General features: G+C 41.8%; 1 protein-coding gene across 5 annotated transcripts in view; it reads left to right on the top strand.

Annotated features, from left to right (window-relative positions):
* Positions 1–26,495, top strand: part of Lpin2 (lipin 2) — a 65,887-nt gene that overhangs the window by 10,198 nt on the left and 29,194 nt on the right. For 2 of the 5 annotated variants that reach the window (XM_028762189.1, XM_028762188.1), the window contains exons 1-2: positions 12,252–12,412; positions 20,459–20,659. In XM_028762189.1, coding sequence (XP_028618022.1) covers positions 12,308–12,412; positions 20,459–20,659 — 306 coding nt within the window. In that variant the 5' untranslated portion in view covers positions 12,252–12,307. Of the gene's footprint in view, positions 1–12,251; positions 12,413–12,462; positions 12,537–20,458; positions 20,660–26,495 lie in introns of those variants that run through there. The other 3 variants (XM_028762191.1, XM_028762190.1, XM_028762192.1) reach the window with 2 other exon arrangements.

The following is a 26,495-nucleotide window of genomic DNA, read 5'->3' as shown; positions in this document are numbered from 1 at the left end:
CTCTTACAGGACAGTCATGTGACCACAATCAGACCATACTGGTGCCCCCTAGGTCTTTATACTCCGTTTTCAGTTGGCAGCCTTCCTGGAGTTTTCCTGTTCTAGTTTTTCCCTGTTCCTACATGTAAAGTAGCCTCCGCCCCTCTTCAACCCACCCCTTTTACTTTGTTCTCTCCACACCTCCCTCTCTCCCCACCTCCCCCCCCATTTCCCTCTTTCTAGCTATCCTAGTATAAGGTCTACTTGGCTTCCCTTCTATTAGTGTAAAAGCACAGTGAGTTCAGGTGGCTTGTTAGCCAGGGTCACTGCTTGATGCTGAGCAGAGCAGCGTCTGAGGAACTGTTAGTCAGGGAGTGAAGCTTTCTTCCGACCCTGGTGCTTCAGTGACTCAGTTGCTGTTGGCCCTGCTGCTCCCTGTTGAAGTCACCCAGTGTGTGAACCTACCTTTGACAGCTTGTTCTTGCACCTTCATCTGAGTAGGGGTAGCAGACTTTCTCTTGGAAGCTAGGGGATATGTTTTGAGATCCAAAGGCAGAAGAAATTGGAGATATTTGGAAAAAGAAATGAATGTGTGTCAGTGATTGCTATCAACAAAGTAAAGGGGTGACTCGATGCTTATTTGTGCTTTAAAAAAAACTACAGTGCTTCCAACTATCATGGAAGATCCTCTCCTACCTGCAGTGATCATTAAATGATGACTGATGCCATGTCTAGAGTTTCAAACATCTAGATTTTATCACGGCACACTGCGGGATGACTGGCTCCATGGGTAGGCATTATGATGCTGTCTCAAAGGGGACTGCTGTGGTTTTGACCTCACTAGTGTTCCTTTGCATTTAAGTTAGGTTTAGAGAAATACAAGCTTCCAAAAGCGAAATGTACATAGGCATGAAGTATTGCCACTGACACCTGCTATGCAAAAGTTGGCAATTAGCTTTGGAGTTAATAGCAGGTACAGAGATTTGAGTGGCTGAGAGAAGGTCTTTGGGAGAATCAAGTGATACTTGGTGTAGGGGCATTGTTCTTTTTGGGGATATATATGTAAATATGTATGTAGGGGAATGCTGTCCTAGGGTATAAGGAAGTATCAGTGCTTTCTGCATCTTCTCTGCCTATTGAAAATGGAGTATTAATAGTCCATTACAGATGACATGTGACACTATTAATGTAAGCCTCACCTATATACCAAATTACTTATAGCTTTAGTAGTTTTTAGTATTACCCTTTATTATATGTGTAGTGTAAGGAAACTGTTGGTTCTACTAATGAAAATGTAGCTATGAAGGAGGATGACTAAGAACACAACCAAAGGTACAAAGACTGTGTGTGTGTGTGTGTGTGTGTGTGTGTGTGTGTGTAAACCTAGTGCCTTGGGAATGCCAGTCAAGCACTCTACAGAGTGACACATTTAGCTCCTCCTATGCCCATGTTATCAGCAATATATACATTTCAATTATTCTGTCATACTGGAAAACACCTCTCTCAGTAAATTACTCTTTTAACATTAGAGGTAGAGTATTTTTCACCCTTCAAGATAGATTAAGGTTTTACAAATAGCTTAAAAAGTTATTCACTGCAATATCTGATGATGAATCGTACATATAAGAGAAATGAACTAATTTTTTTGTTTGTGAGTCTTGTGACTATTGAAAGAACCCTCTTAGGAGTTAGGTGGCTCGTGCTCTCTGCCCCTTTCAGTGCCACACCGGGTCCCAGTATAGTCATGACAGATGGCTTACAGGTACCTGTAGCTCCAGCTGGAGAGGAACTCAGTGCCTCTGGCCTTCACAAGTACCTGTTAAAAATAATAAAAATAAATAAGAAAGAATTCATAAGAAAGAGGAACTGATAATGTGCTAGGTGATGATATGTTGATTTATCTGGGCCTTAAGAGGTGACTCACACATAGCCTTCATGTTCAATAGATTTTACAGAGATGTGAGTGTAATTAGAAAGTGTTGTGTGACAAGTTGGAAGGAAAGGAACACCATGAGGAGGTGTTCCTACCTGCCTGAGCACAGGCCTGGGAGAGCTCAGGCTGTTAGCTTCACCTGCACAGCTGGTTCGTATAGCTGTAGGCTCTTCTGACCCATTTCAGTCCTGCCTGTTTATAGTTGAACTGAAGAGTGGGATTCAGTTGGTTGAGCTCCTTAGAAAAGGAAAAATGATTTGCAAAGCTAAAAAGACTCAAAGAACTGTTGATGGCAGTGAGAATTTAGATGAAGTCATATGTGTGTTTTCCTGTGTCCCTCTCTAAATAGTGAGCTCTGTCATGTCAGGGACCTACCTGACAGTTACTGGTCAAGCACAGTCTGTGAACGGGTTAGTTTTTGTCTTCTAGTAGTTTCTGGGTACCACCTCATGGAGTCCTGACCACAGTCCTACCTGATAGGCGTTCCTGCCCCATGGTTCTACAGAGGAGCCCTAGTGAAGCTCAGGCCAAGCTGAACTAAGATCGGTTATGTGTTGCAGGTCCATAGCACGTAAGAGGGCTCTGCTGTCAGCCCCTTCTTACCTACCTGCTGGCAGGCCCACTGCCAACATTTCTAAGACCCTAGCAGAGCCATTATAAATACAGTAAATACCATTTGTGTAACGTGGTGGTTCTTGTGTTCCACATGAGGGCATATAGCTGTAAACCCAGCACTGGGTAGGCTGGAAAGAACATCTTGAGTTCGAGGCCAGCCTACATAGGCTATCCGGTGAATTCTATCAAGGCTGAAACATGAAAGCTGTCTCAGACCTAATCAACCGTCAAAACAAACAGGACTAATTAAATACACAAATGAAGAATGATGGGGTCACCACCTAGGGGCGGGTTTGCTGCTAGAAGACTTTAAAAAGTAACCAGAATTTGTTTCTTCTTGTTTTTGTTACAGTTTAGGAGAGGGTGCTGCTGACATCTAGTGGTTGGAGGCCAGGGACACTGAATGTCTTCATTCCCAAAGAATTATCTGACTCCAAGTGAAGTATGCTAAAACTGGAAAACCCAGACTTAAAAATATATTATAAGTTAGGAAACCAATCAGCATTTCTGTGACCTGGCTGCTGACCCCCACCAGCCTCACCCCCACCTCACTGCTCTGCTCTTCTCCAGCTGCTTCTTTGTACTGCTCAGGACCTGCAGGACACATCATGAGGCAATCTCACTGATGCCCACCAATTCTCTTGAGCAAGTTGATTCTATGTTTAAAAACTTAGAAGTCTGCAAAGAGAAGAAGCCAGCTTTGTGTTTTGGATGTTCTAATATTACAGTCCCTTCTCAAGTGTGGGGAGCAGAGTTAGAGGCGATGTCATGGTTCCTGGCCTGTAAGAGGAAATAATTGGCTAGTAAATATTGTATTTCCATATCCACATCTTTAAGGGATAGGTTTGCATGTGTGTACATCCTGTCCTACTTTAAGAACTGATATCATGTATGTAGTAAAGCCAGACTGAGCACGTGTGTGGTGACTATTCTTGGTTGACCTTGACTACATCTGGAATTAACTAAAGCCCAAGCAGCTGGGTGTAGCAATGAGGGCTGTGTTTTCTTAATGAACTCACCTGAAGTGGTCAGACCTACCCTTAATCCGGATCATCTTAGGTGGGAAGACCCAGCTATAACCCAGACCTTTGGAGGTGAGAACATCCACTTTTAATCTGGGCCACACCCTCTGCTGGCACTCTATATAAAGGACTTGGAAGAAGGAAGCTTGCTCTTTCTACCAGCCTTCCCCTCTTTCCTTCCCCCCTCCTTTGATGGCATTAGAGCCTGCTTCTCTGAAATTCTGACATATACTAAAGACCAGCTGAGACATCCAGCCTTGTGGACTAAACAGCTACTGGATTCTTAGACCTTTTGTTGGTAAATAGCCTTTGTTGTATTAACTTGAGCACAACCTGTAAGCCATTGCAATAAATCTCCATTCTATGCATACATAGATTTATTCTATAAGTTTTGATCCTTTAGAAAACCCTGACTGATAAAGCATATTTTAACTACTTTATCTGAGGAATAATTGAAAAATTTTCTATACCTGCATGTTCTTGTTTCACAAATAGTAGTTAACTTAGAATCAGAAGTTCTTGGGCTGGGGCAGTGACTCAATGAGAAAAATGTTTATTCTGCAAGCACAGCACCTGAGTTTGAATCTTTAGAACCCACATACAGTTAGACACATTAGCAGTTGTCTGAATCCAGTGCTTCTATGGCAACATGGGAGTCTGAGACAGGAGAATTGCTCCTGTCCTCATTAACTGGTCCATGTAGCCACTGACAACAGAGACTCTGTGACAAACAAGGTGGAAGGCAAGAGCCAAAGATTGTCCCCTGACCTCCATAACTACACACATGACTATGCAAGTGCACATGTAGCACACACATACCCCCATCCATTCTTAGAATCTGTGTATAAGTTACAGATGGGCTCTAGGGAAGTTTTGGCCACAAAACATTGTAGTTGTGTGAGTATACACATAATGCTGTCTGTCAGCTAGCACATTGGAAAGAAGACACATTCCAGTGCTTGGTTAGACTTTGGAAAATGTGATTGGCATAAACTATCATTTAAGTCTATTCTCCCAGGCTACATAATAGATGCTTAGAAGCCTGATCTAAGGGCTGGAGTGATGGCTGAGTTAAGAGCACTTTTGCTCTTCCAGAGGACAGGAGTTTGATTTCCATAGTGGGGTAGGGGTGAGAGTTCACAGCTCCTTGAAACTCCAGCTCCACATGGCTCTACTGATCTCTTCTGGCCTTTACAGGCACCCATATCTGGCAGTGACACACACACACACACACACACACACACACACACACACACACACACTTACTTTAAGGAAAAAAAAAGCCTAGTTTACAAATTTGATATCCAAAGTGGATTTATATGGTATAGTGTATCTTTTTCTGTGTTTTGGTTCTTGAGACAGGGTTTCTCTGTGTAGCCCTGGCTGTCCTGGAACTCACTCTGTAGACCAGGCTGACTTAGAACTCACAGAGATCTACCTGCTGCTGCCTCCCTGGTGCTGGGTCACCACCCCTGGCTGGTGTGTTTTGACTAGAGGAAGAAATTGTGTTTAGGTACAAAACAGAGGTTGTCCTGTGGACTCACCATGATGCCAGCAAATGTTAAGTTGTAGGAAGCGCTCAAACGTTTTCTGCTCGGTGAGGTTTAATGCTTAGGAAACTTAGATTTTTTACAGTGTCAAGTTTTTTATATTTTTAAGCTTGAAAGGATGCATAGGAGTTACCCAGAAGTTCATTTTGTAAGCAAGGAACCTCCAGGCTAATGTATTGAGTGACTGGGTCAAATGGCCTAATAAAACAGCAATTGTGTAGGAATAGGTGATGCTTTGTTTGAGACTCAGGTTGGCCTTGCATGGCTTCCTGAGCCCCAGGATTACTGGGATGTGCCACTGTGCAAAGCCATGAGGATGATGCCTCCAGTCAAGAGCTAATACGTTTGTTCTTTCCTTGTTTGGAGACAGCTTGTGTGTGGTGGTGTGAATGGCAGTAGCCTCCTGTAGGCTCATGTATTTGAATGCTTGCTCCGTAGTTCCTGGAACTGTTTGGGAAGGATTAGAAAAGGTGGTAACCTTTTTGGAGGAGAGGTGTCACTTGGGGGTGGGCTTTGGGATTTCAAAAGCTCATACCATTCCCAGTTTCTCTTTATTTACTTTGTCCTTGTGGATCAGATGTAAGCTCTCAGCCTCTGCTCCAGCACCCTGCCTGTCTGCCTGCCTGCCTGCCTGCCTGCCTGCCTCCACCCTTCCCACCATGATGGTATGGACTCACCTTCTGAAACTGCACAAGCTTCCAATTAAATACTTTTTAAAAATAAGTTATCTTGCTCATGTTCACAGCAATAGAAGTAACTAAGAGAAAATATAGTCAAGAACTAAGATAGTCTTCTTGTTTTCATTGTGGCTTCACCTTGTATCTCACCTCTGCGCAGTGCTGGGATTATAGGTGTACTCCACTGTGCCTTGCCCTTGGTTGACTGTAATTCTGGGTCATATTAACTAATCACTGGAGCCTCTCCCTCCAGGTCTCACTTGTAGCTCAGGATGAGCCGTCAGGCTCAGGGCTGCTGCCTGAAGTTTCAGTTACATTTCATCTGCACTTGCCGTCTCCGACCCGCCTTCAAGTGCGTAGTTTCGTGGTGGTAATTACGGTAAAAATGCTTTGCAGCCTTTTTTTTTTTTTTTTTTTTTAATGCAGCTTTGCTCCTGTTTCTGAAACATTTCCCTGACCTCCAACAGGAGCTCAGTTAGGCAGTAGCTCCTTAGTCCCCTGCCCTAATGCAGTCCGTACTGATCTTTCATTTGCCTTTGTTGCCCTGGCTGGTCTCAGCACCTGGCTCTCCGGGACTGCAGACACGTGTATCTACGCCCAGCTATAGTCTTGGCTTATTAGTGTGCCTTTTCTAGGTTTTTTGTTTTGTTTTTACTGAAATCATACAGAGCCCTTTTATGTCTGCCTTGTTTTTTTTTTGTTGTTGTTGTTGTTGTTTTGTTTTGTTTGTTTTGTTTTTAGGATGCTTCAGTGGCTGGCTATATTTGCAGCATATATCAGAGCCTCATTTGTTTCTATAGCTAAAGAATATACATCTTCTTATATATTCTACATTTCCCTCCATCTATTAATAGAATATTGTGGGTTTTCCAACTAACTCATTTGGTGTTATGAGCAATGCTTCCATGAATAATTGTACTTACACGAGGATCTGTTTGTCTCTTTTCAATCTTTTATGTATATACCTGAATATGGAATGACAGAGCTCGACGATTATTCACTGTTTAGCTTTTTGAGGAATTGCCGTACTATTTCTACAATGGTTTCACCATTTTACATTCCCATTAAGAGTGCACAGAGGTTTTCTACCCTGCTGGTACTTGTCATTCAAAAAGTTATGGTAGCTGTAGTGGACAGTGACACGATAGGTCACTGTGGTTTGACTTGTATTTCACTGATGAGTCTTCTCATCTGTGGCTGTTGGTATACCTTCTTATTTCCTTTATTTTTTTTTTCAGGGGAGGACATTCATGCATCCAGGTCAGAGGACAACTTTGTGGAGTTAGTTCTTTTTACTTCCCTTTGGTTCTGGGAATCAGACTCTAGTTGTTAGTTTTGCACCACGAGCTTCCTAACTTGCTGAGCTATTTCCCCAGCCATAACTTAATTGTCCTTTTGATGACTTTGTAATTCTGTATATATTCTGGATATTAAACTCTCATCAAAGATGATTTATAAATATTTTCTTATATTCCTAGGTTGTCTTTTAATAATGCCCATTGATATAAAATATACTTTCAGTTTTAAAAAAGAGCACTATCTGCATGTTTCATTCATGTTCATTCATGTCATTGCAAAGATGTGTTGGCAGGAGAGGCCACAAGAGGGCGTCAGATCTTCCCAGAACTGAGGCTGCTGCTTTTGTGAGCTGCCATGTGGGTGCTAGTCTGGCTCTCTGGAAGAGAAAGCCAGTGTTTTAGCCACTGACCCATTATTCCAGCTCCTCTGGCATCTTGTTGAATCTCTTATTTTGTAATCTGTGAGGAAAAGGAGTAAGCAAATGTATCTTTATCCAAATTCTAAGGATCAGAGATGAATACATACAAAGGACTAAGATTTGACTTTTCAACCTGACAGTCTACAGTTTACCAGCAACTCTGACTGTGTGGTATCAGTCTGCCCCAAAGGAGTATCATCCCATTTGGGTATCATAGGACCCCGTATTCTGTTGCTTTAAATGGAAAATCTACTCCTGTGGCTTAGCTCACCCAAGGACTTCAACCAGTAATCCAAATAATTGAAAATCCATTGATGGCCTGGAAGTCTAGAAATGCTGAGTGATTGATGCAGTCTCAGTGTACGTATTATTCGCCAAGTTTGTATGTTGCTGTGAGGTCTGCCGAGAGGTGCTGTGGTGCAGGAGAGATGCTCTCTTCTCCACTCCTCACCCGCTATGGCAGCAGGAGAGCAGGCCCTGCACCTCCCCTGTGCAGCACAGTAAATCTGACCCTGGTGATGAAGTTGCAGGTGAGCAGGACCCGAGGTATGATGTGAGATCGGGGAGCTGGCTCCAGCTGCAGTGCGTGGGTGAACTAGCTGGGGCAGTGCTGGAGAGCTAGCACTAGTAGTGCGGGTTGGAGAGACGGTGTGCTGACGAGTCAGGTACCACCAGGCCCCGATCCCGGGCGTTGGGTGGGCCCACCCATCTCTGAACTGCTGAAGCAGGTAAAGGGCCAGTCCTACAGATGCAGAGCTGCTGCAGGATCTCCACGACACGGGACAGCAACGTACACCCAAGAGGACTGGGGGAGGATTCAGTACTGTTAGTGTAGCAGAAGCCGGAGGCCCCAAGCCTGCCCGGGCTTCACTACAGTGAACATCTGCAAGTAAAGATGTTTGAGCAGAACACTGGGACACACTGCACCTCCAGGGCAAGGTGCATTGTTTGTTTGCTTTTTTTCTTTTTTGTGGGCAGGTTGCAAGGGCAGAGGGCAGATACAAAGAGATGGGGAGATGGGTAGTGGAGACAGGGAGTGGGATTGGGGTGCATGATGTGAAATAAAGAAAATCAATAAAAACTTTATGAAAGAGAAGAGAAAAAGAAAGGAAGAGGGAAAAAAGGAGGAGAAGCCCACCATACCTAGTTGTCCCGTGTACTTAATAATGAATAAACAGCACTTAGGAATCTGATTCTCTGGACATCATTTTAACTTTGTTTCTTGAAGCTAGATGCAAACTTAAATCTTAGAGACTTCCTGTCCCTCCTTTCCTTTCCATTACCAGTCTTACGTTATAGCACAGGCTATCTTGAACTTGTGTAGCCCAGGTTCTCCTCAATCAGCCTCTTGTGTACTGGGTTGGGGGCATGCATTCTGACCCCTACTTTTCGTTTCCAAGTCACAAAAGAGCCAACATAGTGGCATTTCCCTATAGTCTCAAGACTTAGGAGGCTGTGATGGTAGTATTGCTTGAGTCCAGCCTCGGCAAAATAGGGAGATCTGCTCCTGATGGTCAAGGTGGCCAGATCATTAAAAAAAAAAAAAAAAAGCTATGCAAAAGTATAAAAGAGTTTTCTCAGGATTCAACCATTTGTATAAAAAATAAAACAAACAAAAAACCTCATTTAGCCCAGGCTGGCTTTGCTAACTCCCCAAGTACTTGAGAATGATGTTGGACATCCTGACTCCCTTTCCTTCTCCTTCTGAATATTGAGACTATAGGCGTGCACCATCGAACCTGCTTTATTTGACTGCTTGCTAGGGACTGAACCCAGGGCTTCCTGAAGGCTAGGTGCGTGTTCCTTCTAAACTATGCTACTTCCAAAGTCCTCAGGATTTACTTTTATCCTTAACCTTGACAGAAGAGGTTGGTTCTTTTCTTTGAAAATTATGAAGCTGATTGGGAGTGGTTGCCTGTGATTTTTACTGTGTGTTGGCCATGATGGAAAGTGGCACCGAAGCGGCCTTTGGAGGAATCCGAAGGTGGTGACCTAGGTGTTCAGATGAGCTAAGCTCCGATGGGTTCAAGGTACACGCTCCTTTGCAGGCAGGACATTTTGTGAGTTATTCATCAAAACAGTGACATAATACTGAGGTGGGCGGGAAGCCCATCAGCTAGTGTGTTATGTAAGAGGCTTTGGAGTGAACCTTGCCCACGGAGTGTGTTGCCGCTGTCATTGCTCTGTGGAGTTTCCACACTTCACTTGTTGAACCTTTGCCTCTGAGTCTGTCGGCTGCTTCCCCTCCCCTAGTACATTCTCTCTGGGTCTCAACTTGGCAAATGAAACAAACCACAGAAAGTGTCGCCTTCAGTGTGCAACCTCTAGTTAGTTGCTTGATGTCTTTCTAGGCCTTAGCTTCCTCACATTTAAAATAGATGGTTCTTCTCTTTTCCGTCCCCATCTACCCTCCTGCTTAGTCTGCCTTTTCTGACTTCTCTTTATATATTTTCTTACCCACATTTTATTTCCTGTACCTCTGACTTTCCATCTTAGGTCATTTCTCCTTAATCCCCTGCTTGTTTTTCTCACATCCTTCTCTCCTGACCTCTCATGTCTCCCTCACTTCAGAGTGAAGTTTATTACTCCTGTCTGATGCCAGGGGCCTGGAATTTTTGTTCGTGCAGTAGCATTTCAGCCATCAGAACTCTTCAGTTCCCCAGTGAAGGGAGAGAGTTGTATATGTGATGTGTAATTAAGTGGCAAGTGAATGTGAATGCTTTGTTAATCTGCTCTGACAGCAGCTGGGAAAATGACTTGACTATAATTGGCTGTCACACAAGTTCTAGGTTCAGCGAGAGACCCTGTCTCAAAGAAATAAGGAAGAGCAGAGTAATACAGCAGGAGACCAAACTTAGTCTGTCCTCTGAACATGTATACATCTGTCTAAACATGTGTGCCTCTACCATACTTTAACAATTAGACGTAGAAACAATCCACAAAAATCAATTCATATATTTAATTCAGAATATAGGCTATCATTTCCTATTATATGTCTCCTATTTTTAATGTTTGGCAGACTGATTTTGCAATTTTTTCCCTTATTTCCTACATTTTCTTTTGTGAGTAGAATGCCACAGCATTCATGTGAAGGTCAGAGGACAGTTTATGGGAGTCATTTCTTCTACCATAAGAGTTTTGGGGACAGAACTCACGTTGTTGGGCTTGGGAAATGCTTTACCCACTGAGACATCTCCATCACACCTCAGTTTTATTGGTTGAGTCTTAACGGAGTGTTACTGCTGCAGTTAGCATTTCCATCTCCTCTTGGCCAAAATGTTTAACCTTGTGAAGTTTGAAGGTCAAAGGAAAGGTTTGATAGTGTGAAGCTCATTGAATGTAAGTGGATCAGCGGGTTGACAAATTAAATATTTGAATAGAATGATTAAAATCCTGTTATCTTCAGGTCCTCATTAGGAAGACATTTCACCTCTCCAGATTGTCTTTTGGTGTAAAAAAATAGTGGCATACAGCAGAAATTGAATGTATTGTATGTGTAACTTCGTATTTTCTACCTGTCACATTATAAAAAGAGGCAGTGGAGAGACTGAAGGTAGCTCTGTGGGTGAGGGGTACCTGCTGTGCAAGCACAAGGATCTGAGTTGGATCCCAGCACACACAGGAAAGCTTATGTGTACATCTTTAGCACTGCTGAGGCCTGAAGCGATTGGATCACTGGGATTTGTTGGTTGTCACACAAGCTCTAGGTTCATCGAGAGAAAATAGGTTCATCAAAGAAATAAGGTAGAGCAGAGTAATACAGCAGCAGGCCTAACTTAGTCTGTCCTCTGAACCTATCTAAGCATGTGCATCTGTACTGTACTTTAACACACAAGATGTAGAAACAATCCACAAAAATCAATTCATATATTTAATTCAGAATATAGGCTATCATTTCAACACACATATACATCACAATTTCTTCACTTTCTTTTTTCATACTAAACCTTCCAAATCAAGTGGCCGTCTTCACTCATCTTATTAGTATTTAGTACTAGCCTGCTTGCAAATTCAATAGGCATATATGGCTGGAGGCTATTTGTAATAAACTCCAGAGTCTTAGAAAATGACTTCAATAAAATGTTTTAATTTAAAAATCAAGTATGTATATATGTTGTCTTACCTGTGTGTATTATATACTTTAGGGTTCTAGAAAAGTCTGAGGTTACTGTGTGGGCATTCTGAGAGCTGGCAAGTAAACACCAAGAACTAAATGTTGCTTTGTCATACTCATGAACTAGTCTAGTTTTGTCACTTACAGAGTGCTGAGCCAGGCTATCTCCCAGATTTGTGAGAAGTGCTAGGTTATACCAGTATATAATGAAGTAAAAATGTTTAGTAGTTAGACTATAGGAACACAGTGATGCAGTCTAAACACATGAGAAGCTTTCCCTTCATGTGACTACAGGAATTTTTTTACCCTCTGTGTATAGCTGTTTTTATTTCTACATATGAAGATGTTATTGGCTTAAGGAATCATTAACTCAATCCCTGTTCTGTGTGATGGGAACTGTAGCTGACCATCTTGTGATTGGGCAGGACTTGGTACCTATCAGTGTAAACACATGGTGCAGCCTGCCCCATGCCCCTGCTTATCATCTGTGGAGAGATGGGGCTGAGGCATTTTGAGCAAATCTCATTGGTAAAGTGGTGTGTGCATTGCTTTTTTTTTTTTTTAAAGACCTGCTTGCTTTCAGTTTTAACTATGTCCCCTTCTGCGGCAGTTAGCACTTGGCTGTCCACAGAATAACTTTCCGTTTGCTGGTGCCTTCACCTCTGTAGAGTCATGCTTGATAGGTTTCTTCAGCTCTAAGATGTTTTACCTAGACGATAGCGGTGAAGATGAGAAGAGGGTTCAGGAGAGCTCACTGAGTCAAACTGCAGGTGTTTACCATGGCAAGGCCCCGCCTGGTATTCTGGTGAGTTCTGTTCACCCATGTCTCTCTCTCTTTGCTTGAGGCTCAGTCAGGGTAACACTGAGAAGGGACAGCACCTGCTAAATGAAAGTGGTGAATACCTCTTGTTGGGAAATGTATTGTTGTGGTAAGTTTCTAATCTTTAAAATGTTACATAGAACAAAAAATATTTGGCTGCCTGCTCTCCCTCCTTGCCTTTATACTATCCTTATTCTGTTTGTTATTATTTAATAACTTTATGCCTAGAAAAATGTGTTTGCTGTAAACTGAGAACTTATCTACAACTAGATTTCAAAGTAATGTTCTGAACTCTGTTCTTGCATTTCATTGTGTTAGTTGAGGGGGTAGAAGTCACTTAAGTGTTATGGTTTTTATTGTCCTGGCCAAATCCCCTGTAAGGCTAAGCAAGTATTTTGAAACTGGCATTTTGTTTGGGTATGTGATACAAAAGAATGACTGTAGGCTGTCCCTTTTATGACTGTAAACAAACAAAAAAATATGCCTGAAATATGTGTTGGGGGCGCGTTTGAACTTTTTAATCTAGTTTTCTCTTGCTACAAGGTACAAAGTCAAACATGGCTTCTAAGTTTGAGTTCTAGAAGTCTGTTAAGGAAACAAAGTCAGATGATGTAAAGATAACATCATTTAACTCTGCTGGTGGAACCTTAAAAAATAAGGTGTTCGAATACTTCTTACTTTAATTACGTTGGTTTTTGTTTTGTGTGAGGATCTTGATGTGTTGCTCATCCTGTTTCTATAGGTTAGCCTTGAACTTACTATCCCCCTGCCTCAACACTCCTGAGTGTTAGGGTAACAGTCCTGTGCTGCTAGGGCTGGCCTAAATGCTCATTTTAAAGTAAGGCAGAGGCTAAATAACTACATTCAGACAATCTGAAACTCCAAAAGAAAGTGCTGATGTTGTATCTTCTCATTAAATTACCTTGGTTACCTTTTTAAAAAAGCAAATTATGTTGCATATTTTTATGAAGCCAGCATGAAGCCAACAAAATAAAAAAACAAATTATTTCTGAAATCTGTTAACCTAGTTGATTTTAGTTTTAGAGGTGTAAGAGTGCTTATGCTGCCTTAGCAGTTTTGCCATATTCTGTCTGATATTTGCTTCTAGGTCTGAGATCACCGGTGTCCACATACAGGCTTTTCACTCACAACGTTAGTCGACTATAAATATAAGTCATAAGCTTATATTTATATAAGCAATGGGAAGCAATTTTATTTTGAATCTATCGTAATATAAAGGGTGTGTTCATATGCATTCGTGCACATTTGTCTTAAAGGTCAGAGGAAAAGATATGGACATACTTATTCTCTATGGATTATTTCTAAAGTCCACTTAGTAGCACTGCGTACAGACTAGACTGCCCATTGCAAGAGAATTTCTTTGATGTCTTGCTACTGATGTTTTCCAAGGGAAGTCAGAGACACTTGCTTAGACTGCATTTTGTTAACAGTTTCCTCTTATGTCATTGATGTGCCGTGAGTCACCACCCCACCCCAAGAGAATTTTCTGAATGGCTAGTGGCTGGCATACTAGATTTGATATCTGCTTAATAAGCTGTAATAATTATCTAGGAGTTTGACTTTCGAACGAACATGGGTGTGTGCAGTAAGAGTCCTGGCTTTTAAACTAACAGCTCTGCGTGTTGATTCAGGTAGACAGACAGAAGGATAGTCAGGCAAGAAGTCCTCTGTTTTCCTGACTACCACACTTGTTGAGGAAAGTGGGTTTTGGAGTCCTGTTTAGTGTCTTCACTCGCCTCTCCCCGCCAGTGCCCGTGATGAGCTGAGCTCCATGGCTTTCCTCCTCCCCCGCCCTCCCTGGATTGAGGAGTAGCATGGGTGTTTGCTAGCCATGCAGAGATCCTTGCATCGGAGACGGTGTGCTAAAATGCGTGGACAAAGTGTACTCTGATAGAACTCAGGCTGCTGACTTGGTCTTAAAGGAATTGGACACAACTCTCTAAAAGGTCTAAAATCTCACCCTTCTTGGGAAAGTATTTTATACCGTTTATGTATTCTAACATAATTTTTCTGGGTTACAAAGTCCACGCAGTAGGAAAAGGAAACTATAGGCTCACATTTTAGAGTGAATAGTTTCTGCATGTGATGTTGTTTTTTACCTAATTGAGAACAAGGCAACTTTTATTAGCTTTCATTGTTTGATGTCTTATTGTAGAACTTTTTTCTCCCTCTTCCTCAAATCCTGTTTATGCTCCAGAGGACTTATCTAAATGTCTTATGTAAGTCATCAGTCCTGCTGATGGTATTTTGTAAGGGTAGCATCAGCTCTGTATGAAATCCTTTCTGTTACTGGGTACTGTTTGGAGACCATCTTAGCATTAGCTGCTGTCCATCTGAAAGGGACCTTACCTACCAGTGTGTATGTAAGTATGGTGTAAGTATCTGTAAATATGGTGGCTCCTAGGTCAAGAGGCAGAAGCAGAAGACTGGTGAGTTTGAGGCCAGCCTAGGCTATATGTTAAAACTATCTCAAAATGAAAAACAAAATAGAGGTAAAGAAAAAAAAGATGAATCCACCTAAAGTGAGCCCCAGGGCAAACCTGAAGAGAGAGTTGTATAATCTCAGAAGTATTATTATATGCATAGATTGACCAGCAAACAAGTGGGTCTCCATCTAGGTCAAGGGGTACAAGAGCTGAGATTGTAAATGTCATCTACCACTTTATATTCCTTACCTGCTAACAAAGCACACTACCATAGCCCATATAGGCCGACAGCCACTCATGAGCTATATTGAAACTACATTGGAAAAAAAAACAATTCCTTCGAGGACAGTGAAGCAGGGGGAAAAAAAAAGCAGGAAGTGTCACCTTCAACTTTGGGAACTGAAAGCTTGCCTCTGGTCGTCAGTTTGAAATAAAGTGACATTTTGGAGTCAGTCACTTGAGGACTTGGAAAATACTGCACCTGTAGTGAGGTTGTCTGCTGGACCCAGGGAGCGGGCCTCGAGGGCTCTGATGTGAGCCAGAGAGGGTAGGGCCTGGAAGCCAGCCGTGCTAAGCCCCGCTGCACTTTCCCTCACATAGATGCCCAGTACCAAACAGACTGAAGCCTCAGGGATCCCGAGAATTAACACACACACACACACACACACACACACACACACACACACACACACACTTTCAGAATCCCCCTCTCTGGTTGCCATGTGTCCTCCTCAGTCAGTCCCTTCCAACCTTCTTACTCTTCCCTTTTTTCATATAGCCTTCACATTTCAGTGAATACTGATCAGACATGCTGTGTCCTTAATTTTGGTTTGTCTGATGTCATCTCACAATTAGATTGAGGTTTTGTGTTTTTGACAGAATACCACAGAAGCAATGAATCCATTTTAGTGAGTTGCCTCTTGATTATTTGATTGTGGTAGTGTCTGAAGATCCCGCACTATAAAACTACTGTTTTCCCTTTCTTATAAAAGTGTGACTTGGCTACCTATAGTCACCAGAGAATGTTTAGGTGGTTTTGCTTCCCCTTTACTGTGCTTTTAAATATAACTGGGCCAGCTAAACAAACAACAAACTCAGAATTTTACTAAAACAAAGTCTATTTTAACTCTAAGTATAGCTTTCTTTCTAAAGAAGATACTGTTCTATCAAACTTATTGATAACATAGTTCCTAGCTGTGAGTCATCTTGTCACCATCTAAGTTAGAGCTATGCAGGTTTTCCCCAGGGAGGGTTGCTAGTGTCTGGAGAAAAAGACTTGGTGTCTTTTGGTGAGCATCACTTTTAGGAATTTGAGTTGACCGTACTGCTGGTATCTAAAAGTATGTGTGTGTCTGTATACAAGTTGGGGATGCTTTCACAGGCTTGTAGCTGGCTTGCTGTGTCCTCACATGGTAAGGTAAAAGGATGCTGGCTCTTAACTTTGTCTTTCTATAAGACACCAGTGAGGATGGGCACTTCTGTTCACTCTCATGATCTCATCTAAACCTGACGACATCTAAAGGCCCGTCTCCAAATACCTTCACTGTAGCATTAGGGCTTCAGTGCATGGAGTGGGTGTAGGAGGCACATAGAAACATCCACCCTGTAACATCACCCAATGTATATGAAATTTCATTTTCTTTATTTCTTAAAATACTTGGAGGCCAGGAATGGTGGTGCACACCTTTGATTGGTATCTGTGAGTTTGAGGCTAGTTTAGTGTACAAAGTAAGTTCTGTCCCAGATAGCCAAGATCATACCATGAAATCCTGTCTGAAAATAAGGTCTATATCAAGGTAAGTGGGCTCTCTGAGAGTAACTGCTACTGTTTCCTGTATAGTCAGCAGGTTGTTCTGGCTGTTTCTGGGGTTAGTACCTGTTTCAGTCCTGGCCCCCATATACTTTTGTTTTTGTATCCTACAAAATTTGAACCCAAAGGGCTTCATACCTCCCAAGAGAAAACAAGTTTCTTAACAGCCTGTATTTTTCTACACTTAGCAACTAAATTTACACAATAGACTTTCATGTGTAACAGCATATCTCTTAAGCACAGTAATTAAAATCATCCTGGATAGATGTGTTATGCTTAATTATGGATTGTATGCTCTAGCTGATGTAAGCTTGTTACACATTTACAACATGGTAGTTTATGCTGAATATTGATGTTGAAAAGTAGCCATTTTCCAGTTTCTTTCTTAAGGTCTATACTGTTAGGATTTTTGTACAAATTGTAACAGTATTCATTTTATCATTACCATCATTGGTCAGTCATCTACTTCTGTGTGCGTAGTGTGGTGCAGCAGATAAAACAGCATATTGTAAATGTGTGTAACTTAAGAGGACAGGAGCGGTCAGGTGCGGTAGGTGGCAAAGAAACATTTCTGGTAAAAGAGGTGATGAGTGGAACTACCTCCAAATGAACCCCACCTCAGTTCTGGTTTTGGAGGTAATCTGTCTTTAACATAAAATGGCTGTATGCCATGACCACAGAAGCTGGAACAAAGATCTGCATTTCCTTCTCTTCTTAGTGAGATGAGGCCTCTTCGATGCCATAGCCAGACACTCGTGGGGCAGACCAGTGCATGGAAAACTGTTCATCATTTTTAGGTATTAAAGAAACCCAAATCTTTGTAAAATGTCATGGCTAAACAGTAATGCCTCATTGTGTGCAGATGCCAGATAAATTCACCTTGTAGACATTGCTGGTGGGAAGATGAAATGGTAGAGCAATTCTGGAAAGTGGTCTGACAGTTGTTTGCACTGACAAGCTGCACTCAGTTGTACACACATGATGTGTGGCTACTTACAACTATGGCTTTATCTGTAACAGCCAGAAACTGCAGTTCCTTGTCCTTCAACAAATAAAGAAGTTTAGGGGTTTTGTTTTGTTTTGTTTTGCATTTAATGGTAAATCTATACCATGAAAATTGTGCAGCAATAAAATAGAATGAGTTCGTTGATACAGCCATCTGGATAAGTCTCCAGAAAAATATAAGGGACAGAAGGCAGTCCTAAAAGGCTACATACTTCATGGTGCTGTTTATATGATTTCCTTTCTAAATGGCAGACATTTCAGAAATAAAGAACATATTAATATTGCCAGGGACTGGGGAGGAGAAGGCAAGAAAAACATGTGTGTAACTGTATGAGGTAGCAGGATCCTTGTGCTGATAGTGGTATTCTGGTTCTTCACAACCCCATCCCCATCCCCATCTTAGACATGATTTCTCTGTGTAGCCTTGGCTGTCCTGGAACTCACTTTGTAGGCCATGCTGGCTTCAGACTCAGAGATCCACCTGCCTCTGCTTCCCGAGTGCTGGGATTAAAGGTGTGCATTAACACTGTCTGGCATGTTCTAGTCCTTACCTGAGACTGTTGACATCCTGGTTGTGCTATTTTGCTGGTGCATTCCAAGTACAGGACGCTCAGCTGCGTGGACAGTCAGTACAGGATTTGGGGGCAGCCGTATTCTTTCTTAGAGCTCTGAAGGTCTACACTGAAGGTCTCACAGTAGTTCACTTTTGATTATTTGGTGTTTTAGAGGTAGGGTCTCATGCAGCCCAGGCTGTCTCTGAACTCGTGGTCCAGAAATGTTAGTTTTTAAAAACACATTGAGCCAGGTATGGTGGTACTCAGGAGGCAGACGCAAGTGGCCCTCTGTGAGTCAAGGCCAGTAGAGTCCTCACAGTGAGTTCCAGGTCAGCCGGGGCTACATAGTAAGACCATCTCAAAAAGAAAAAATACAATGGGATGACCCATGAGTATTTTGATGGAAAAGTATTTCTGCTGCACACAGTATAATAATGACTCTTAGCTGTTTATTGGTTTTAGCTTGTTTATTGGTAGTTCATTTGATAGTTCTTTCTTTATTCAAGAAATAATTATTGTCAGATATAGTAGCACACATCTGTAATCCCAACATTTAAGAGACTAAAATTGTCTTGAGTTCTAGGCCATCTTGGCCACAAAGAGAGAAAGATTGGCCAGGTGTGGTGGCACCTTTAATCCCAGCATCCAGGAGGCAGGGGCGAGCAGATCCCTCTGAGCTCAGAAGCAGTCTAGTCTACATCTTGAGTTTTGGGCTAACCAGAACTATACAGAGAAACTCTGTCTCAAAAAAGAAAAAAATCAAAAAGTAAGTATTTGATGTATATTTATTCCTGCCTTGTTATCAAAGTCAAAGTAACCGTCCTCATCCTAAAACCAAAGAACCAAAGCTATCTGTTTATAGTTGTTTCATAATTACAATATATTTTCTTTATAATTGTGACATCTCTCCACCTTAGGAGATCGTAGTAAATTTGGCTGTTTGTGTACATTACTCAAAGCAAGCTCTTCAGTATGTGCATTGGAAACCTTGCAATAACCAGGGGGATAATCAGGGTTATATGCTCAGGCTGCCAAACAGCTAGACCCTGGTTACAGTCATCTCTGTATAGACTGTTGAGTGGAATCTGTCCTGCCTTAGGCACTGCCCAGCTCTGGCGGGTAGGCTGGGTTATGCAGATGGGACCTGGCAGGTCCCCTTCATTTTTTTAGGGAATCAGCACTTTGTCCCTGTTCCACCAAGGGCTCACTTGACAACACAGAATGTCTCTCTAGAACTTTGCAGAGATGGAACTTAGAGCTGAGGGCAGCCAGAGCTGGTTAAGAGAGGCCACTCTGCACAGTTAGTTGTTTGGACTCATTACTCTAGAGTCCAATAAAAATTGACTTCTGGATTAGCCTAAAACTGGAGGGTTTCTCTGATCCTCCATCAAGAGGAAGGACGCTCCGTGGATTTGGCTTTAATGTAACATTACAGTGTCTGTTGAGTGATGGTGTGTTCAACCGCTGGAATGAGACCCCGCAGCCTGAGGACTAAAGGGTTTGTTCTGGTGTGGGTTGGAGAGAGGTGAGCCAGACTTAGATGTGCCCTCCTCTTGAAATTGCCAAGCTCTGGTGATCATGATGTGAGTAGTGAGTGGAATTGAGAAACAGAAACCCCTTTTGTACTCTGAATTGTGGGACACAAGCATTATGTACCATTATGTTATGTTGAGCTTCTGAAGTAATGTTACCGTGTGTTAGTCCAGGGACAGCTCACCACAGTTCACTTGACACAGCATAGATCTGAACCATAACATCTCAACTATCAGTTGTATCCCTTGTTTCTCTGAGAAGATGATTCTCAAGTTTCTCCTGGAGGTGACAATCCCCTGGGCCTTTTGTGCTTGACTGCTGTGGTCAGAGTGGTCGTAGGAGGTTGCAGACTACCTTGGCAGGAGTGTGCTGTGCTGATTAGAGGCTCTGCAGGTTCTGAGCTATTGGTGGAGGGAGATGGAGTCAGTGTAGTCTATGAAGACAGTTGGCCCCACCCTGGGGTGTGAAAGGAAATGGAACTTCCGCAGCCTCAGGCCCCACTTAGAGGCACATCGAGTCTGAGCCGTCGTAGGTCCTCTTGTAGAGAGTGGGATGCAGCGGGCAGCAGGAGAGTAATGGGCTCCCAGTAACAGACAGATGACAGCATATGTTGAGACAAAACTCTTTATGCCACTGCTATTAGTTGTCAGATTTAGTGCTGAAATCATTTATTTTCTTACAGTCTCAAACCATGAATTATGTGGGCCAGCTGGCTGGGCAGGTGCTTGTCACTGTGAAGGAACTCTACAAGGGCATTAACCAAGCCACGTTGTCTGGGTGCATCGATGTGGTCGTGGTGAGGCAGCAGGATGGCTCCTATCAGTGCTCTCCTTTTCACGTACGCTTTGGGAAGCTGGGTGTCCTGAGGTCCAAGGAGAAAGTGGTGAGTGCACAGGTCACCATGGTGATCTGGCCCCTTCCTCTTACTCTCTTTTCTTTTTAAACTTGCATGCTATTGAAGACTGTGGTAAGAAACCAACTTTATAGGTACTGCTTTTGAAGTGGCTTCTAGATTCAAAAGACTCTTATAGAAAGTTTCTCCAAGTGAAAAAGAAACTGAAATTATGAAGAAACTCAGAATAAAACTGAAGATAGTTACAAACGAGGAGGTTGGGCTTATTTTGACAGGGAGATTTTACTTTATTTAATATAGCACTTTAATATAGTGTAGGGCCAGCAAGGTGACTCCGTGAGTCAAGGCTCCCATCAGTTCCGATGACCCAAGTTTAACCCCTGAGACCGACATGGTGGAACAAGAGAACATACTCAGAAGTCATCCGGTGACCCACCACATGCACCCTGTGGCTCATGTGCATACTTTAAACCCTCGATTTTTAAAAAAGAGGCTCTCTAAAAATAAAATAATGCAATCTGGAGATACAGCTTGGTCAGTAAAATATTCGCATAACATACACAAAGCCTCTCTAGGCTCTGAGGAGGTAGAGACAGAAGAACCAGAAGGACAGGATCATTCTCAGCTCAGCCACAAAGCAGATGTGAGGCCAGCTTGAGATACGTAAGAACCTATTTTATTTATTTATAGATACACATACATACATACATACATACATACATACATACACACACACACACACACACACACACACAATATTGTACTAATTATGAGTGGGTAGCCAAAATTCATGTAATCAAGTATAGATTATATTTATTTAAAAGAAATAAATGCCCCAATTGAATGTTTGTAATTTTCCTCTTTTGCGTTTAATGGTGGTAGAGGTGGGGACGGTGTTTGGGTGTTTTTAAATTATCCTGTCCCTCAAGTATTAGGCAATAAGAAGGTTTTTGAATTGTATGTGTGGTAAGTTTTAAAACCAAGTTAATGATAAAACTTTGTAGAGCATGTATTTGGCAACTTTTCACTCCCGCATTATCTACCCAGATAATGTCAGCAATTCTTACTAAGATCTTGGAGCCTGTTGGAGCACGTTCCCACGTGGTAGCACAGGTGGACGTGTGTGTGCTGAAGGACCAGCATGCATGAGTTAGAGGTTCTGTCAGTGTTTTGGATATATATATCTCCCTCTGGTTAGATATCAGAGGTTAGCTCTAGGGTTTTGAAAGTGAAAGAAAATGGGTTTCCCAAAACTGGACTTTATTTTTTTTTTCATTTTGAAAAAACATCTTTTTAGGGTGTTATAAAATCATTTCCCACTGGATTTTTCAGACTAACCTTTTCTCAATCCCATTAGAAAGCAAATCCAGCTACAGTTTTACTTCTTGACCTGTCAGCTTCTACCTGGCAGTGTTGTGCAGGCGTAGTTAGTGCCTTTTGTATTTGTTTTCTTTGTGTTTCTTGTAGTGACACTATTAGTACTTTCATATTAGAGCTGTTCTCGATAGATGGTAAAGGATCTCTTTGTAAAATTTCTTTTGGAGGTCTTCCCAACAAGTTCTTTCCCACCACACCGTACCCCCCCCACACACACACACACCATTCCCTGGAACCAGGTTTCTAATTGATAGGTTGACTCAGGCTTTTGGCCTTTGAGAGTGGAGCTGAGCAGGTGTATGCAGGCGCTTGTCCTCTGTGTGAGGAGCGGAGCAGACGTGTGTATTCTCTGCATACTTTGTAATTAGAGATGTAATTTCTTTACCTGGTTACGCAGGTGATTTCATTAACCATTAACTGTTAAATACCCAGTCAAAGTTTAATATCTTGTCAGCACCACCACCCCCGCCCCCGTTCCCTGCCCCCACCAGTACTTTTAGAATCATAATACGCAGGGCCCAAGAAAAGAAAAAATTTCTTCTTTGCTGTTCCCTTCCTTCATAGCCCAGAATCTCAGGAGATATATTTGAGAAGAAATTTGTCCGTTTGATTTACCCTTTCTTACGACAGTAAAAGTTAAGGTTTATCCGTCTTAAGCTACACTGGGAGTTTACACTGACCTCTTGTCTCAGGTCTTTTTGGATTAGGGTAAGCTATTCATTGATTTTTACATTGACTAAAATTTCACATGTACTGACAACTGAGAAATTAACCTGAAATCATAACTTCCTTAAAACTACTGTTTAGAGAGACAGTTATTTCCTCTGATATATTCATGTTTGATAGACCAGTACTCCTGTAACATCCAATAAATAACTCAGGGGTTGAATCTCAGAAAGTAAACTTTTTGTTAATGTTTTACAAAATCAGTTTCATGATTATTAAAGTAAATGCCCAATGTATTAGAACTGTCCCCAACATGGGTGACAAAAGCCCACCCTCCTACTGTCATGAGCAGAAAAGCTTGTGAAACCAAAGTACAGGGACATCTGCTTTAGTCAGTCAGTGCTGGTTTAGGAAGGTTTAAAAGGCGCTGCCAGGATTCTGGTTCCCCATCTTAGAGTTTCACCTCTGATTGTTTGAGTTCTTCCTCTGCCAGACAGCAGCCAGTGCTGCCAAGCTCACTGCCATGAACTCAGCCAGCACAGGAGAGAGACACTGCCTTTAGAAGCGTTGGCTTCATGCTTGGATCACATCCGTCCCAGGCTAGTCACTGTAGCTGGAATGGAACAAGTTCATTAGGTTGGATTAAACAAAAGCCTCGCCAGAATCCACTGGAAATGTACAGTCTGCAATAAGGACGGGCAGATCCCCAGAAGGTGTCAGAAATCATCTCAACTAAAGGATGCACATCAAAGCAGACATTCATTACCTCCGGTATCTGTGTGCTTTCCTCGTTTTTTAACATCAGCTGTATACATTGAGCAAGACGAAAGCACAGTCTAGGAAATACAGCTGTAGGGAATAATGAGTCACCACCATATTAAAGACTATCACTAGAATTTGATAAATTGAAATAGTACTCTTGGGAAGCTTTCTGTACCTTGGTGCTTGTCTTAGTTGCTGTTCTATTGCTGTGAAGAGATACCATTACCAAAGCAACGCACATAAGAGAACATTTAACTAGGGGCTTGTGAGAGTGAGTCCATGACCATCAAGGCAGGAGTCATGGATACAGACTGGCCTGGTGCTGCTGCAGGAGGAGCTGAGAGCTTACATTCTTGTCTGCAAATTAGAGACAGAGAAAGAGAAACTGGGCTTGGTATGGGCTCTTGAAATGTCAAAGCCCACCCCCAGTGACATACTTTTCCCAAAAGGCCATAGTTCCACCAAGGGAACCATGTTCATGATCATGCACACAGGTTAGGGTTTGTTTTTTTGGGGGGGGGGGTTGTTTGCCTAAGGAGTTCTTGCACATTCTTTTAAGAACACTCAGTACTGACACAATGTGACATATGTTTAAATTTTTGGAAAGACAAAACTTTACTCATAGACAAATCAAGAGAGTAAAATAAGTAAACATACTGAATAATGTATGTGAAACCCAAGGTAATGGCTGTGGAGTGTGAGGTTTTCTAAGATGATGCCTAAACAATTTAGACTTTAAATTTGCATTTTAAAAGAAGCATTATTTAATTTTATCTCCTTTGGGTTCAATGGATAGCATCTAAATATGAAAATTTCAAATACACTGAATGTATTTAATTAAAGATGAGATATATAATTTCATTGAAATACTTGTATTTTACCTTTAATTTTTTTTATTTTTAATGTGTATATGTGTGTAGCTGCACATGTGAGTGTAGCTGCCAGAGGAGATCAGGAAACGCTGTCAGCTTGGAACTGGAGTTACAGGTAGTGGGAGCTGAGAAGTGAGCTCAGGTCCTCTGCAAAAGCAGTTGGTGCTGTAACTGCTGAGCTGTGTCTCCAACTCCTCTTAAAATGTTTTAAGTTAGTAAACATCTTTCATGATTGTAAAAGTTGTGGCTAGGCTGAAGGACCTCAGAAGTCACAGTTCTACTCCATGGTTTCTTGGCAGTAAATACTCAGAAAAATAAAGTGTTAAGAAAGCTGACTAGAAAATGAGGCAGGGTAAATGCTCTTTGGAAGCTGACATTGGATGAGGTGATTGACTGGGTGAAAGTGCTGGCTGCAGAGTGACAGATGACCCATTTGTAATCCCAGATACAGGAGGGACAGACCCAATCCCTGAAGTAAACTGTGTAGGTTCACTAACCAAAGTGTACCTAGGTTCTAATGAGAGATGTTGTTTCAGGATATAGAGTGGAGAGCAGTGAAGAAAGGCTCATGTGTGCCCACATGTACATACACACACACATATGACACACACACATGACACACACAGAAAATGGCATATGTTGCCATCTCTAAAAGGTAAGGGGAATATGTTCGTTTTTACTTCTAGGCAAGTCACAGATGTAATTCAGAAAAACTTCTTTTAGGTGAGAATAGTCAGTGACAGTACTTGTCATTCAAATGTGACAACCTAAGTTCAGTCCCTGGAATTTGGTGGCAGAAAAAAAAAAATCAACTCCAGAAAGTTGTTCCTAAATGTCCACATGGCCAGGATGGCCTCTGCCCTCTACCTTCTTCCCAGTTCCTGATATTCATAAATAAAACAGTTTTAGAGATTCTGCTACCCAGTTCCTTTTCCTTAATGTTAACATTTTATATTGCCATTGGAGAGTTGCCAAAACCCAGAAATTTACAGTGGCACACACTGCCAACTAGAGACATTATCCGGATATCACCAGTTTTTCTAGGACCGTCTGCTTTCTGTTCCAGGGTCCTTTCTCATGTTGACTTTGCACTTTTCCCTGTGCCTGTCTGGTGGTAAGGAACACAGAAGTGACTGTGCAGGTCGTCTGTCAGGTTGGGTCTGCCCTTGGTCAGTCTTGCCTCAGGGCTCCCATCCGGGTACCATCATCCGCACTGCATGCCTTAGACGCCGGATACCAAGTCCCTCAATCCATGCTGTCTGCTGCATCCACTTGGAGGATAGTGTTTGATTCTCCTCTTCATGAGACTTATGCAAATAATCCTGTTTCCCATTAAATTTAGCATATATTAATACAGCTTATCTGTAGAATTATTAATGTGTATAACTATAATTTATCTTTATTTTTATTCTAATTCTTAAATCCTATATTAAGGGCTATCTTTGCTCTATCATCTGTTTTAATTCTTCAGTTAATCAGTTTCTGTCATGTGAACTCATAGGCATTAGTTTTACAATAGAGTTTTCCCCTTATCTGTTTTCCTTGCTTCAACTTTAGAATCACTCACTTTACTTGTCCAAAGAGCTCAAGTCGTTTTTAAGACTTGTATTTAGAAGCAAAGATCTGGCCACAGGTTTTTCTCATTACTACTGAGGTATCATTGCTTCTAGGATGTCTCTGTTGGGCAGATCAGGAAACAGGTTTGCATGTAACACACACACACACACACACACACACACACACACGTACGTAAGTACGTACGTATATATGTTATGCACACGCATAATATATATTTATATAAAAATATTTAAATATATTAAATAAATAATATGTACCTATACATATACAAAAGACATTTTACGGACACCTAAAGACTTTTCTCTATATATAGCTCTTCTGTTTGTAGATCTAGGTCTGTCCAAAAGCTCCAAGCTCATGGTTCCTTGAGTGAGCTGTTTCTTGTATAACTCTCAAATTTTATTTTAATTTTTCTTTTATTAAACTATCTTAATCTTTGAGATTATAATGTAAGTAACATTTTTCCTTTCCCTTTTTTCCCTCCAAAGCCTCCCTGATACCTATCCTGGGTCTCCTTCAAATTCGTGACTGTTTTCATTGTTGTTACATATGCTTGTGTATTTGTGTGTGTGTGTGTGTGTGTGTGTGTGTGTGTGTGTGTGTGTGTGTGT

This window comes from Grammomys surdaster, unplaced genomic scaffold, assembly GCF_004785775.1.
Source record: "Grammomys surdaster isolate TR1022 unplaced genomic scaffold, NIH_TR_1.0 132, whole genome shotgun sequence".
Lineage (NCBI taxonomy): Eukaryota > Metazoa > Chordata > Mammalia > Rodentia > Muridae > Grammomys > Grammomys surdaster.
Note: the sequence above shows the minus strand (reverse complement) of the source record. Positions and strands in the feature narration are given on the sequence as shown.